Source organism: Lycorma delicatula, chromosome 10 (assembly GCF_047948215.1).
Source record: "Lycorma delicatula isolate Av1 chromosome 10, ASM4794821v1, whole genome shotgun sequence".
NCBI classification, from domain to species: Eukaryota; Metazoa; Arthropoda; class Insecta; order Hemiptera; family Fulgoridae; genus Lycorma; species Lycorma delicatula.
Window position 1 is genome coordinate 38664415 of NC_134464.1, and position 16027 is coordinate 38680441.

The following is a 16027-nucleotide window of genomic DNA, read 5'->3' on the forward strand; positions in this document are numbered from 1 at the left end:
TTTCACATTATAACTCGGTGTATAATAGTAGAATAAAAAAAATTATATACCAAAAAAACAAGCGATGTTAACCATGACAAAGGTAAAAATTTACCTTCAATAAACTTGCAGCAACCCGACAAAGGATAATTTTTACCTTCACTAATACTTGCGAATATCATGAAAAGGGTAAATTTTACCTACATTTTTAAAATGTTTATCATCATATGCTATTCTTGCACAAAATTAGCGTATCACATCTAAATCAAGAATGAATTTCATTAAAAATGGAAAATCAGTTTTAATGCTGTGGAAAATGTCACAGTTTGATGAAAGAAAATAATACCTATGCTGTTAGATCAGAAAGGAGAACCTATTGATTGTCTAGCCTGTACAATATACAGAAAACACTGAACAAACTCAAAACTGATGTATAAAAAAGTAAATCAAAGCACAAGAAGTGGAAAGGCTTAGAAGAAGGTAACTGTGAACATTGAAAACACTTTAATTAGAAACAGTCCAAGCCACTGGATTAGCTGAAAATGAAAAAAAAAAATTCTAACAGTTCTTCAGATAATTTACACTAAAAGAAAGTTGAAATTTTGATGTTTTTCAAAAAGTTGGAATGAATTTTCAATATGCAGTTATGGACTGTCAGATTTGTTTGTTTGCCAGTAAATATTACTGATTCCAGTGGAATGATTTTTAGTAAAATTAAAACTGTGACATTTTCCTGACATATTTGTAAATATTTAATCTTTGTTAAAAGAAAAATATTTATTTACTTCTAAAAAATAACAATACTTATTTGTTTCATTCCATGTGTATTTACATTTGTTTCATGTGCATTCATAGTTGGAGATAATGCCAACTATGGAATAATTTGACGAAAGGAAGATAGACTGATAGACCTAATTCCATAAACTGATTCCAGACCTCCAAAGGTGGCTGGCCTGCAAAAATGGGGAGCTAGGGTATGACCTGACCCAGTTCCTTACCTTACCAATTACAGGTGGTTTAAAGCATATCTGTGTGTGCAGACTCTGAGGCCGTTCACGGAGTGTGATTATTACTGGAAGAAGTATACCATAGAACATATGGTATTGTTGTGTGATTGGTTCCAGTGTAGGGAAGCATGCTAGAGAGAATTCAGCATTCTCATCTCAGAGAAGATCATTGGGACTGTGTTACAAACCGACAAGTGTGGCATACCAGACACTATGATGGTGAATAAGAACACCTGAACAAAGATGGTGGAAGAAGTGCAGATGAAGTGAGTATTTCCTCATGAATCTCCCTTGGGGCTGTTCATATGAAAGTATGTCCGGCTCCAAGATGGAGAAACCAGAAAAAAAGAAGATAACTCCAACTAGTTTTGCATTATACAACAATAATTTAGTAAAGTGTATATTATTTGGATGTGTTAAAAGTATAAGGATATTATTTCATTTGTTTCAGCTATTGACATGTACATATTGTTTGTGGTTTATAGTTACTATTGTGAATTAATATCCGAAGATGATATGGATTGTGAAGTATGAAATAACTGCACATTAGATATCAGCAATACATTTTTTCAAACATTTTTTTTTATTTCATGAAAAAAAAAAATTTGCTTTGTTGTATATAATAGTCTTTATCAGATAAAATATAAAGCGTAGTAATAATTACATTATCTGAACAGCAATGTGAGTATTTGTTTAAACATGAGAAATCTGTATAAAAGATAACAATATTACATTCACATGTGACTTCATAGCTTTCATTTTAATTTTAAGCAAGCACAATATCGAAGGTTTTTTTTTTTGGTTTTACATAGGAGGAGGCCAAAAAATCTGCTTGCAGATACCAAAACATGCCCGTATGTAGTCCAGCCAAACGGACCTGGGTCAATCAAGCCAGGACCGACTAAACCCTCCCCCTGACAGTAATATGTCTGATACCAACCTTTCAGCATCACTCAGAACATACTGGCCCCATTGCATCACCAGACATCAAGAGAAGGGAAGCCACAATGATCCCCAACACTGGTGACCAGGCAATCCACTAAACAAAACGCAACACAAAACAAGACAAGACTAAAGAGCGTACACTAATATTGAAGGTTGGAGGTAAAGTTAAATTAGGCAAGTTAAATTATGGTAGTTAGCTGGAGATATGCACAATTTAAATATATATTCAATAGCAAGATACAACACAATTTTTTCCTTATGTCTAAAGGTATGAAAAGAGATAAAAAAGTCTTAAAAAAACTCTTATTCCCTTATCACAATTCTCCCACTTCCTCGATAGATAGATAGCTGAAATTTGGCAAAATAATCCCAAGGGTCATCTAGGAAAAGTAGTATGCAAATTTTAATCTAAAGGTTAAATTAAATATGGTTGAAAGACAGAGCCAAAACTGTAAGAATTGGAAATTTACTTGGCAGGTGTTTGTCTTTGGAAGTAACTATTGCCACAAAGAAATTTTTTGCAAAACATGGACATCCTAGATGGTGGTTGGGTGGTGATATTACAAAAAACAATTTATTTATAGTGCGATTTCCTTCTAAGTCAGAATATATATTAGTTGCGTGAAACGAGATATTTTTGCTAATCATGGACCTCCTAGATGGTGGTGGGGTCGTGATATTACAAAAAAAAATTATTTATGGTTTGATTTCGTTCATATTCAGAATATACAGTCATTCACGGGAACCGGATGTTTTTGAAGTGGGTTGTAACGGGCGTTCGTGGTGGGAAGGGCACGTGGCTGGTGTCTGACGTTTCCTTTGTTCGTAACATTTACATTTTAGTCGTTGAGATGGAGCCGTGGACGCTAGACCAACGCCTGTTCGCGTATGACAGTTTTGTGCGAAATGACGTATCCGTAACTGCTGTTCAGCGAGATTTCCGCCGTCAGTTTAATATCCATCATAATGCAAGTATCCCTTCACGTAACACAATATTGCGATGGGTAAACAACCTTCGAACAAGTGGTTCAATATTGAAGAAAAAACCACCGGGTCCCCGACGAACTGCTAGCACTCCGGAGAACATCGAACGAGTAAGGGAAGCCATTGTCAGAAGCCCACGCCGCTCTATTCAGAGGCATTCAGCAGCGCTTCAAATGAGCACAAGTACGGTAAGACGAATTCTGCATACAGACCTGCATTTCCACCCTTACAAGATAGCCGTCGTGCAACAGTTAAACGAGCAAGATTTCACGCAGCGATTACAATTTTGTCGACAAATGCTTACCGTTTTTGAAGAAAATTAAAATTTGTTATTGTTAATGAGTGACGAAGCCCATTTTCACCTGAATGGCTTCGTCAGCAAACAGAATTGCCGGTATTGGGCAGAAAAAAACCCACATCAGCTTCACGAGAGACCACTTCATAGCCCAAAGGTGACTGGTGTTCAATAGGAAAGGTCGGTGTTATTGGACCATATTTTTTTGAAGAAAATTACGCTGCCGTAACTGTAACAGCTGATCGTTACATTGCGATGTTGAATACGTTTTTCATCCCTGAGTTACGAAACCGGGGAATCGATTTTCAAAATGTTTTATTCCAGCAGGATGGAGCTACAGCGCACACAGCGAGGGCAACGATGGCTGTTCTCCGTAACTTGTTTCCGGGACGGATTGTTTCCAGATTCGGCGACATTCCTTGGCCTCCTCGGTCCCCCGACTTGAGTAGTTGTGATTTTTTTCTGTAGGGGTTTCTGAAATCGGGTGTGTACGGCAATAAACCGCGTACATTGGAGGACCTAAAGATCGCAGTTCGTCATCACGTCACCCAGATTGATGTAGACATGCTGCAAAGAATTGAGGCCAGTTACCGTGAAAGGCTACAATAATGTATTGCCCAAAATGGACATCACTTGCCGGACATAATTTTTCGTTCGTGACTAAGTAACAAATGCTTTGATTTAACAAGTGTTTCAGTACCAATAAAACTTTTTTAAAGAAAATATTCAATTTGTTATGATTATTTTACAAACATCCGGTGACCGTGAATGACCCTGTGTATATTAGTTACGAGAAACGAGATATTTTTGCAAAATATGGACCTCCAGATGGTGGTGGGGGTCGTGATATTACAAAAAAAAAGTTTATTTATGGTTCGATTTCGTTCATATTCAGAATAAATATAACATAGGTAAACAAAAAAAAAAAAAAAAAAATTATTATTTGGAATTGAGATAAAAGTAAGTGAATTAGAATGTAATTTTTATACTGAATCTTAAAATGAAATCAGTTTTTCATCACCCTCAGATTTTTAGTTATGACCTTTAAAAAAATATTGAGAACCTCTTCAATCATAGAATACAAAAACAATAATTACAATTAAAATTCCTGTCTTTAATTTGCAGATATTTACATTTATCTTAATTTCTTTTTTCTTATTTTCCTTTTGAGTTCAGTAAAGTCTTCTCTTTTTATCATACAGCTGTAGTCACTCACCATAGATTCATTCCATCTTCCTTGATAACATTGTTCAATCTGCAATATATTTTGGTGGAACCTTTTGTTTGTCACTGATGTCACCCAAGTTTAAAGAGAAAACGTCCAAATGAGAATATAAAAACTAAATTCTCAGTGACATTCTGCAGTCTAAATTTTTGTAGTTCATTTATAAGCCGATCGTCGTTTTTTTTTTTTTATTTACAAGAAAACCAGTAACGACATCTTTAATGACTTCCATGCTCTTAGTTCTTTAGAATTCAGTTTGTTGTCAAATATATTCTCACAAATTAATTTCCTTATTTCTGGCCCAATGAATATTCCCTCTTTTAATTTGGCCTCACTTAATTGTGAGAAAACCTCAGCTAAATATTTAAAGCTATCTCCATTTTTATCTAATGCTTTTACAAAATCCTTCATCAGGCATAGTTTTGCCTGATGGAAATATTGACATTTCATTCCTAGGGTGATTTCTTTTTGGCCAGTTTATCTGTAATCCAACTACCCCGCAAACACAAGAAACATATATTTTGTAAAGCCACTCTGGAGACCAAGAAGAAGCCCCATCACTTTCAATTCAGTGACCATTCACCATGAGTGTTCATCATACTTAAATAGCTTTAAAAATTTCTGACATACTTTCATAATTTATTTCATTCCTACAGTATGTGATACTGGTATAGAAGAAAATTTATTCAAGTAATGCAATAACACTGCCTTTAAACTTCTCTTTGACGAGTCTATAGATAAACATTGATCATGAATAACATATTCAATGTCCAGTTCAGACATTAGCTATCTAACATCATGACAGAAACAAATTAAACCATCTCTTCTAAAGTATTTCAGTAAATTTTTGTTTCAATTTCTATATACTGAAATTTTAACATCCTTGTTTAATAAATTTCATTCTTTAAGATGTGAACGTAGGAGTTCTGCATGTTGTTTCAACAAATACAAATCACGAATTCGGTTGCTCAGTTCTGCTTGTGTGATGAGGTGAGTTTCAGTATTTGATTCTTCTGGAATGTAATTAATATCTATTGAAGTTGAAGATTCAGCAGTTAAGCCTTCTGCAGAATCAGAAACGTCTTACCAGAAAGTCGGACCAATCAGAATCAGTAAACATCATGAAGTATGGTCTCATGGCTGAATGAAAATTTAGGTATACAGTATTGCTTTTATTGTTTGAATTGAAACCAGTAACATTTTTTAAGCAAAAATAGCAGTCATAATGGTTAGTCTGCCAAATCATAGGTAGCCAAAAAGCAAATGCTCTTTTTTTCCTTTTAACCATTGGGTTTGTTTAACGTAGCTCTTGATGCATGCTAATGTGTAGCCCAAGATTTATATTGGTCTACCAATGGACAGGTAAAATAAAGTTTTTTAGTAGTTTTCAATAGATTTGATGCTGGTTTTCGTTGACTTTTCATGGTGAATTCTTGCAAATGTACAAAAAATTTTACAAGCCTGATTTTTATTTCATTGTAAAATTCAAAATGTTTTAATGAATGAAAGTAAATTGAAATATTACAGTAATATTAGTTAATTATAAATATAATTAAGTTTTAATTTATACATGCTTAATTACTTGATAAAATTATTTCAATATGGAGTGCAACAAAACACAGCATGGAAAACACACACACGCATGCACACAAACTTAACAAATCTTGATGTTCAATACAAAAATACCAAAAGTTGTTCTGTTATAAAAATCGTTTACTAAATTTACATCACTTATGAAATAATCTTTATAATATGTGTATAATAAAGCAGCTAAACAACTAAAGAACACACCAAGTCATACCAAGAGCTGAACTGATACTGAAGAAAATTTCATCATGTTGAATTATTCATTACTTGACTCCTGACATGTCTGGCTTGACATGAAATGGCATCATTTGACTGTTCTCTATCAAATACAGGTTCACTAGTTAAACAGATTGCAACGTACACATTACGAAAATAAAGAAAAAAATAACTGAAAGTAAATGATTGATTAATCGTGGAGTTCGTTAAAACTTCATCGGTAAGAGGCAACGAACTCTTTACATGAATTATTCATATAAATGGTTTTCTGGAACTCAAAAATTCAAAGAGACAGTGTAAACGTAAATAAACTTGGTATTATCTGTTTTAAAAAAAAAGTTAGTTAAATTCGGGTATGTGTAGATTTGAGGGTAAACAATTTTACAAAGCAAGAAAATGTTTTAAATCAACATCGTGATATTTAGTTCTCATTTATTACTATTTCATCAGCGTATTGGTTAGCATGACTGGTAGGAATATTATTTTCGCTGTAACCATTTCAGGTTCAGATTACGATTGGTAAAATATTGCACTAATTACCGGGAGATTACGTAATTTCAAGCACTTTTTTCTTTTTTTTTCCTGTTTAGCCTCCGGGAATCATCGTTAGGTATTACTTCAGAGGATGATACGTACGAGTAAGTATAAGTGAAGTGTAGTCATATAAAAGTAACTGCCCTTACTAGAATTTGAACGTTTGAACTCTCGACTTCGAAATCGCTGATCTGTGTTGACACGTTCACCACCAGACGAACCCGGTTGATCTATAATTTCAAGCACTGCCTGCATAGATTGCTATATACTTTTTGTTTATGAATTAGTTGTTCGATACAAAAAAAGATGAAAATTACTTATAATAAAATATATTTTATACTATTATATCTCTTATACTATTATAGTATAATATATACTATTATAGATAGTATTATTATACTATCTTTTATACTATTATTATCTCTTATACTATTCTACTTAAAATCGTATTCAAAAGGACAAGTAGATAGCAAATTAGAAAAACATGTTTACAACGTTTGAGTTAAATTCAGGGAACACCGTTAGGTATGCGTCAAACGATGAGATGAATGATTTGTAGCGTGTGTGAAAACGCCATGCCTGACCGGGATTCGAACCCGGGACCTCCGGATGAAAGGCCAAGACGCTATCACTCGCGCTGGCACAACGTTTGAGTTAGATCGTACCTCAATCACTTATCTTTCAACAATCGATTTGAATAAAGTAATGTGTGTCTAGAATACAAAATTCGTATTCGATTGTTTTACGCTTATGTATATTTATAAATATATTATTATACATTAACCGTAATATTACGTTGTATTCTTTTATTATAAAAATCAATGGTAATTAAATTGTTTAGAATACTGCAATCTTAAAAATATTCTTTGTCCTAGCCACGTTATTTGAAGTTATACTTATGACTGTTGCATCTTGCATAACCTTGAAATATGGCCCATATGAAGTTTGTGGAATTGTGGAACATAGAACCGAAAGATTGTTACACTTGAAAGGTATATTTTTTTTGTAAAAAAATAAGTAATTTTTTTCATTTTAAACAAATTTAAATCATTTGTTTGAATTATAAAAATTGTGTCTCGTAAATAAATGGTAATTTTTTTTAGTTAAACATTTTATTATTACATAACATAATGCCTTTGTATACTTCAACATTGTTAAATTTTGGCAAAAACACATTTGTCCATTCTGTCATACTCCTCTTATTTCTGGATCATAGTCTGCTAATCCTTTTAATCTCAACATATTAACTGTAACCTTTGTTATTAATTACAATCTCTGTATCTAATTCTTTACCTTTTACACGTTTCAATTATAAAAGTAATCAGATCTGGTTGTCTTGAATGTTTCTCTATTCCTAATTATCTAAAGTTCTTCCCACTTCAAACTTTATTAACTAAACAGCTTATGCCTGTTCAACAGAGATGTGAGGTATATAACATATTATTTTTCAATATCTTGCAATGAGCATTTTAGTAATAGTGAGCCTGAACGTCCTCAACCTTAATCTTTTTCAAATTGAAGTATGTTATATAATTAATAAAAATACAAGTTTCGAAAGTCGGGAGAATGAAATTACCTCATTATTCTTCCACCTCAGAATTTGTAAATGGCAGTAGCGTTGTTATCATCTGTTTTGGCTAACTCAGTCATGTAGTCAGGATGCAGTGAAGCAAGACTGAACCATAAATGATTTACTCGGGTCTTTTAGTTCCTGTATTTTCTTTTGAATACAGGTTGATGTTAACAAACAACTGCTGACTTCACTCTTCCATAATTTTGAAGCACCTTAAATACAGCAGTCTTCCAGCAATTCAGATAACAGCTCAGTCAAGGCATCTCTAAAACAGTCTATCCAATGATCTCTTGATGACTGATGACATTTTTGGCACAATCTGGTCAATCGTGATACTCTGCCCAATGCCATTTTGGAAACTGCCTGGTCTAATTCATTTGGATTGACTTACCTCTACATCCCATTATGAAGTAAAGCCTCAGATCAGGGAAGTTATTCCCATTGAGACATTAAGAGATTGAGTAACCACCAGGAATGCTTGGTATTATATTTCTGTGGAAGTTCTTGTTTACATTGTCAGTGTGTGTTAGGCACTGGACAAGATTTAATCTCTTCTGGTGTAACAACTGAGCAATTTAATTAACTTTACCTCCATTAGCTCTTATATGTCAACAAAATCACTTTTAGTCTAAACTTGTTTTGGATTAGATTTACATCATTATCAGGATGCAAGATTTAGTAAGACACTTTGACCTTTGTTTTATTGATATCAGAAATGTTAAGCACAGAATATATGATTTATATGTTCCTTTCAGTTGTGAGATTCCACAGGTTTAATTTTATATGTACTTCCTAAAATTATTTTTAGAACTAAAAATAAACTCTAAAATTAGATTTTAATCTTTTGGAATACCAAATAGAATAAGAATCTTGAAAACATCTTCTGGTCCATCTTCTACTATAAAATTCTAAGACTCTTTAATAATGAAACATTTTCTGGTAAAAATACTTTCTAGCACATATGAATTATCACAAAGAACATTTATTTGTTATTTTAAGATTACACTAATTGTGAAAAATTAAAAATTTTTGTTTACAGAAAGGATTGAAAGTGATAACTATACAGTCATATTAAAAAAGTGGAGCCATTATGATCGTTTAGGAATATTTTTTAATGATAATGACACTCCAATATTTACTTGCCGTTTAACATTTCTTCAATATCCAAATATTCTTGATCCAGTTTGTGATAAAGTGTATGCAACAATTTCTAAATGTAAAAGAAAATCAAGCCAATTTTCTGAAGAGGAAGTTGTATCTGAACGTAGACGCAAAATTTCTGAAGAAACTCATGATAAAAAGTCAATAATGTCAAATCTGTTGCTTTTAATGTCATCTGATAACATTAAAAAATTAACTTCAAAGATAAAGGAAATCCGGAGTGAAGAAGATATGTGAGTAGTATTTGAAAGAAATTGGTCAAAATTACCTGTCATTTTTTATAACTAGTATCCCTTGATTATTCAACAGAAACAAAATGTATTTTATTTTTAGTCTTTGTAATCTTTAAAAATTATATTTCTTTATAAAAATACTTTTCAGTGTATGATTTATGTTTATATTCTGTAACAAAATAGAGGTATTAGGTGGTATTTTTATTTCCTGTTTATTTACTTAATCATTCTGTAGTAATATTATAGTTTGAAGTAAGTTTTTTTACATTTAATTACATTTAAAAGTAAATTTAGTATGAGACTTCACTATTTAAAAAAAAAATTTAATCGCAGAAGCATTATCAACCAGCTAACCCTAAATTTTTATTAAAAACTCAATTACAAAAATCAGCAAGATAAAATGTGGTAATAACTTAAAAAATATATCTTGCTTCCAGAAGATATTTTCATAACTGTTATACAGCTCCTGTTTCACTAAAGTTATTGGAGTGGCAACTGCAACCACTCAGACAAAACTGGCCATGAGGGGCACTTTCCTGTTTACCAGGGGTGCTTCTGCATAGGAAAACGGACTGGCCAAAATTCTCCTCTTTGTTGGAGTCCAGACTGAAGATTTTTTCGTGAGACCCTGACGGTCTGTCATTAGCTGTTCTGTCAGAAAATTTCACTTCTGCAGTAGTGGCCATTCCTAGAGAGGCACTGGTCAGGAATGTATATCTGGTTGGTGGTCTCGAAATCTGACACCAATGAAGCAGTCTGTGAATCGACTCAGAAGGGCTGCATAATTACAGGGTGTTCCCAATTGGCGTGCACCCCTAGCTGCGGATTACCGCAGGAGGGTTAGGTACTTTCATAGCATTAGGTCCACCAAGCATAATTCCTGGTGTTCCTTCGTTCAGGTACAAGGGAATAGAGATCCTTGGGTCACTGTATACAGAGCCCTTGAACATAAGCGCAGGAAAGATGTCCTCTTGTCAGCTTTGTCGACCCATGAGGGTGTGGTAATTGATAAGGACTGTGTCCTTAATAATTTGCTCCCAATTGACACTACGGGTGATGGGAAGTCACAGCCTTCGAGACCGACTTACAATCTTCTGAGATCAGTGAGGCACAGGTGCATGAGATGATTGCAGTATAGCATGACACAAGGCCCACAGATATAATTGTATCACAGTTGAGCTCCTCATCTGAGCGCTTCCAGTAGTTCTTGGTCCTCTAACTAGAATTTAGGTTACTCTTCGCCACCTACTTTCTGGCATGTTAAAAGCATGGAGACTTGGTATTGTTGTTCAAAGGTAGCGACAAAGATCCTACTGTAAGTTGTTCTTACCAACCACTAATGCTCTTGCCTGTGATTGGTAAGGTTTTTGAGAAGGTCTTATATTTACGTATTAATGTTAGATTGGTCACTGATCATTTGTAATGGACAACCAGTATGCTTTCCGACCAGGCAGGATCACTGAGGATGCCATATTTTGGTGATGAATAGCTTCTTCTAGTTCTGCAAATATGTATTGGGGATTTTTCTGGACATATCTGAGGCATTTAATAACTAATGCTGGCCCTCTGCCCCATTACAGATGCAGAAGTGTAAATGTACACAAAATGAATTAGAAGTGCTCTCAAGTTATTTCAGCCATCTGACTGCTTCCCTGCGAGATGGCGGCTCGTGGATTCGTAAAACCCTAACTACAGGATGCCCGCAAGGGAGTGTTCTGAGTCCCCTTCTTTGGATTATAGAATTCAATTTCATGTTGCGTTTGAGGTTGCCATGTGTTTGTCGTGTAATCGCTTATGCTTACGACGTGCTGCTGCTGACTGAAGGGGATTCGCGTAATTAAGTAGAGTTCCGAGCTGCTCATGCTTGTAAGACACTCCGGCTGTGGAGTCTTCAACATAAAATGATTTTCAGCACAGAAAAAACTACGATTATGTTGCTTAAGGGTCGATTGGCTGCCTCCCGACGAATCCGGTTTCGGATGGCTGGCCTCCCCATTCGGTACGTTACGGCTCAAAAGAACCTGGGTGTTATCCTTGATGAGAATTTTCGGTTCAAGGAACATCTACAATATATAGCAAAAAAAGTTGCTGATGCTTTTTATGGAATCCGTAGTCATTCATCCCGATTGGAAGTTGAATTACCTTACCATGCAAGGTGTCAATGAGGCTGTTATGCTATACGCTGCACCAGTCTGGGCTCACCGCTTGGCTTTTAGGTGTTACGTGGACATTTTGCTGCGGGCCCAGCGACTGCTCTTGCTGGCTGTTGTAGGCATTTACAGAACAGTCTCGCAGGACGCAGTCTATGTTGTAGCCAGAGTCAAGCCAATCTTGGCTAATGAACGTAAGGAACGCTGCATTTCCAAGGTAAATAACCTTTTGATGTCTGAACGAAAGCAGGAGATTGAATACCAGGGCCTTGCATCTTGGCAGGTCAGGTGGGGCGAATCCCCATTATTATTATTTTTACACGGATTTGAATACTAGATCGTGGATACCGGTGTTCTTTGGTGGTTGGGTTTAAATTAACCACACATCTCAGGAATGGTCGAACTGAGAATGTACAAGACTACACTTCATTTACACTCATACATATCATCCTCTGAAGAATTATCTAAACGGTAGTTACCGGAGGCTAAACAGGAAAAAAGAGAGAGGAAGAGAGGTTTCGTTAGGTGGATTCGAGTCAATACCCGGATTGTGGGACTGATGATACAGTGGACCACGTCCTCTATGTCTGTCCCCGATATGAGGTCGAACGTTTACGAGCTGTTAAGGAACTTAAGAGATTACATTCCTTTCTGGATCTCCGTATAACTGGATGATCCGCGAGGAGTGGTCTATAATGGCTGGTTTTCTTCGCGCCCTTGCGGTGTGTACGTCTGCAGAGGGAGTTTAATCGAGGTGGTTAGGGTTCCGGCCTAGGCATTGGATTGGTTGGAAGTAGGCGCACTGACATCGTGCCACGGTTATATTGGTATTGTTTATGATTAGATTTGGGTCTCCCATCGGCGGAGTAGCAGCGTTGCCTCGTTCCGCCAGTGGCGGTCTCCGATTGTGACTTTGTAATGCCGTGCGAGACAATGATTGGACTGGGTGGGAGTGTCCCCGGCTCCTGCGCGGACCGTAGTGAGATTACGTTCCCCTTGTTAGTTGACCTAATTTGGTTGACTTATCAGGTGTAGGTCTGAATTACTATGTTTCGTAAAACATCATTTTGATTGGTATGAGTGTAGCACTGATTTGACTTACAACTCGTTCGTTTTCTGAGGCATTCGCAGTCACGAACGGTGTAGTCAAATTTAGACTACGCGCGGGATCCGCGGTTTCTGTTAGTTAGTTAGTGGGAATCATGTTAGGTTGGATGTGAAGGTGTCCGTTTGAGTCCTACGTGAAGGCAAAATTTGATTTGTATTTTACTGATGCAAATATCTGCCCAGGCATTTACATCAGTAGTAGATGCTGCAAGAGACTTTAGGCGGTTAATTTTGTTAATGTGTAGTGGAAGATACATATTATCTGTTGCCTACCTCTGAAATATAATATTATTAAATTAAAGGTATTACATCATCAAACCTTTATGGAATTAGTTAAATAAACATAGAATTTACAAAACTGAAATGTAGGCCTTCTGGACAAAGGCCTTCAACAAACTTGATAACTGTGACTACTACATATTGCAGACCAAATTTCCCTTACCACAAAATCTGATAAATCTATACATATAAATCACCAATACCTTGGGACAGCAAGGAAATTTGCCTATTACGTAATTTACATTATGTTAAGGTAACTCTACAATAGTTTGTCATAACATCACAAGATGCATTAACATAAATTTAACTAAAATCTGCAAGATGATTGAAATACCAAACAAAGTAAAATAACTGTTTCGAATAAATTTATCACACAAAACTTTATTGACAGACCAGAGATCATTCAATCATAGATATAACAAATACAAACAACACAAAACATATAGCAGAATCAACTTTTGTTAATCTCTAAGAACCAGGACACAAATATATTTAACACAAAATTCTAATTTTATGCATAGTGAATAAAAGGTATTACAAGTGAATCAAAGTTGTAACTGTAGTAAGATAAAATTTATAGATAGTAAGTTTTAGGAAAGCACCATATTAAAAACAAACAAATAACTTGGAATAAATACAGGATACGTTTTGAACTTCATACAAAAGAGCTTTTGTAACTGCTTCAAGATGAGGACTGCCACCTGCACCACTTTAATGAAAGAACTGTTGAGTAGCTCTGAAAAGGACATTTAATTTCTGGAAGCACATTTACATGCCTTTAAAAAAGAGTTATTTTTGAAATATGACCAGAGAGTGACAGGGGCATGTTGAATACTGCTGGCTCTGAAAAGTCACATTTGATCTACAATTTAGTGGAGATAACACCAACAGTGGGCTAGCCCTGGAGTCTTAATCTCGAAAGTGGTTCTGAAAAAACTACTTTGGCTCTATCACATCCCCTTCTCTGTAGCGGTTTATTTCAACCTTTGAAGGAGGTTCTGACAAAGAATCGTTATGGTTCTGTAATAAGCACAGATTCAGGAATCTGACTGAAAGAATGATTAGCTGCATTAAATTTCTTTTACATTGAGCTTTTCAATTTTCTTTCCAGGAAGTCCTCCAGGCCTCCCAATTGATAGTACTTTAACCTGGCCCTGCAAGCTTGTTACTTATATAATTATAGACAGCAATAATGGGGAAATCTCAATTGGCGTTGAGAAAATAACCAGGCTTTGTTCTCGCATAGTAAAAATTAGAAGAGTAACCAGTTTTTGTACCAGTATTGACATCATCAAGAAAAACTGTGGGGGACTGAATCTTGGAGTATTTCTATCATCAGCATGACAAAAAATTATTGTACAATTACATGTATTTAGAAAACAAATAGAATATAAACAAAATTATATTTTTTCATTTATACAGTTACTCTTTCTTTTACCTCTATGTATTAACCTTATTTTTGGTTTGTAACCTATGACACCTTTTCCTGGAATAAATATCATAAATTAATATTAAGCTGTGACTTAATTATTAAATTTAGATTATTTGAATTCATGATCATCACTAAATACAGGAATTATAAAACTGAGCAGATTAAGATAAAAATATGATATAAGAAACAAAACAAATCAGGTTTATGGAAATCCATAGAATTATGTTATGGACTATCTCTCCTCTCAATAATAGAAACAATGAAAATGATTCAACTAAATAAGAGTTGCTCACAAATTTAAATAAATGAAATTTTTTTATTGTACAGTATTTAAAATAAAACTAATTTTATTTTATGGTGTAAGTAAAATTTTTACTTTTATCTCTGCTAGTTTTCATTCTGTTAAATCTCTTCCGAGGCTGTCGATAAGATTTGCCATCGAATGTTCTGCTAGAGTTTAAATTAGATCCTAAAAGATCTTTCTTTGTTGTATATGATAAATCTGAAGAATTTGTGAGTCATAAAAATAAGGATCTATGAAAACTTAATTCAAACATTAACGTTTAAATCCAGCAGCAACACCGCAAACTCATATTTCTACCAATAATCTGTTGAAACTTAACATACAGTGAGAGCTAGCTCAGAAGTGATGTAGATTTCATCTTAAAATAAGGTATATCTTAGTAAATTTAAAAACCTTGTCAATTTTTTAAAGCATTAGTCATCAACATTATCAAAATTAAAACTTAAATCTTTTAATTATTATCCATTAAATAACCTAATGAAAGCTGCTAATTATTTAAGGAAATGATATTGTATAATATTAATAAGGGTAATGGGTTACATTGAATTTTTTAGATAAGAGGAGTTTAAAGAGTACAAGATAAAAACATAAAAAAATTTAAAGAATACTTTCAATTAAAATTCAATACAAATTAAATAATTTTTCTAAGTCATAAAAGTAATAAGGTTATGAAAGTAAAAAAGAGTTGGGATATTAATTAGTAAAAATGGTCATAATTTTTTAACAAATGTTAAAGCTCTTCCATTTTTCCCAATAATGAGTACTGTAAACCTTTTTTTTTTATCAACTTTGATGACTTAAAAAAATGATCTTCAATTTTCAATGTATATTTAGTATGGATATGTTTACATTTACTTTTATTTCTAATTTTTTAATTCTACTATTATGCATTTGGCAAACATCATGCAACATAAACATAAATGAATAATTTAATACTATGATCATATGACTACAATTACAGTATAGTAAATACAAATTTTTTTACAGACTTTTTACGGTATTACTTTTGACATATG

At 34.1% G+C, this 16027-nt stretch overlaps 1 protein-coding gene across 1 annotated transcript; it reads left to right on the forward strand.

Moving 5' to 3' along the window:
• The first annotated feature begins 7419 nt into the window (after positions 1-7419).
• On the forward strand, positions 7420-14668 carry LOC142331217 (UPF0728 protein C10orf53 homolog). Its single transcript, XM_075376960.1, has 3 exons — positions 7420-7764; positions 9385-9739; positions 14387-14668. The coding sequence occupies exons 1-3, from the start codon at positions 7671-7673 to the stop codon at positions 14409-14411; spliced, it is 474 nt and encodes a 157-aa protein (XP_075233075.1). The 5' UTR covers positions 7420-7670; the 3' UTR covers positions 14412-14668.
• Positions 14669-16027: the final 1359 nt, after the last annotated feature.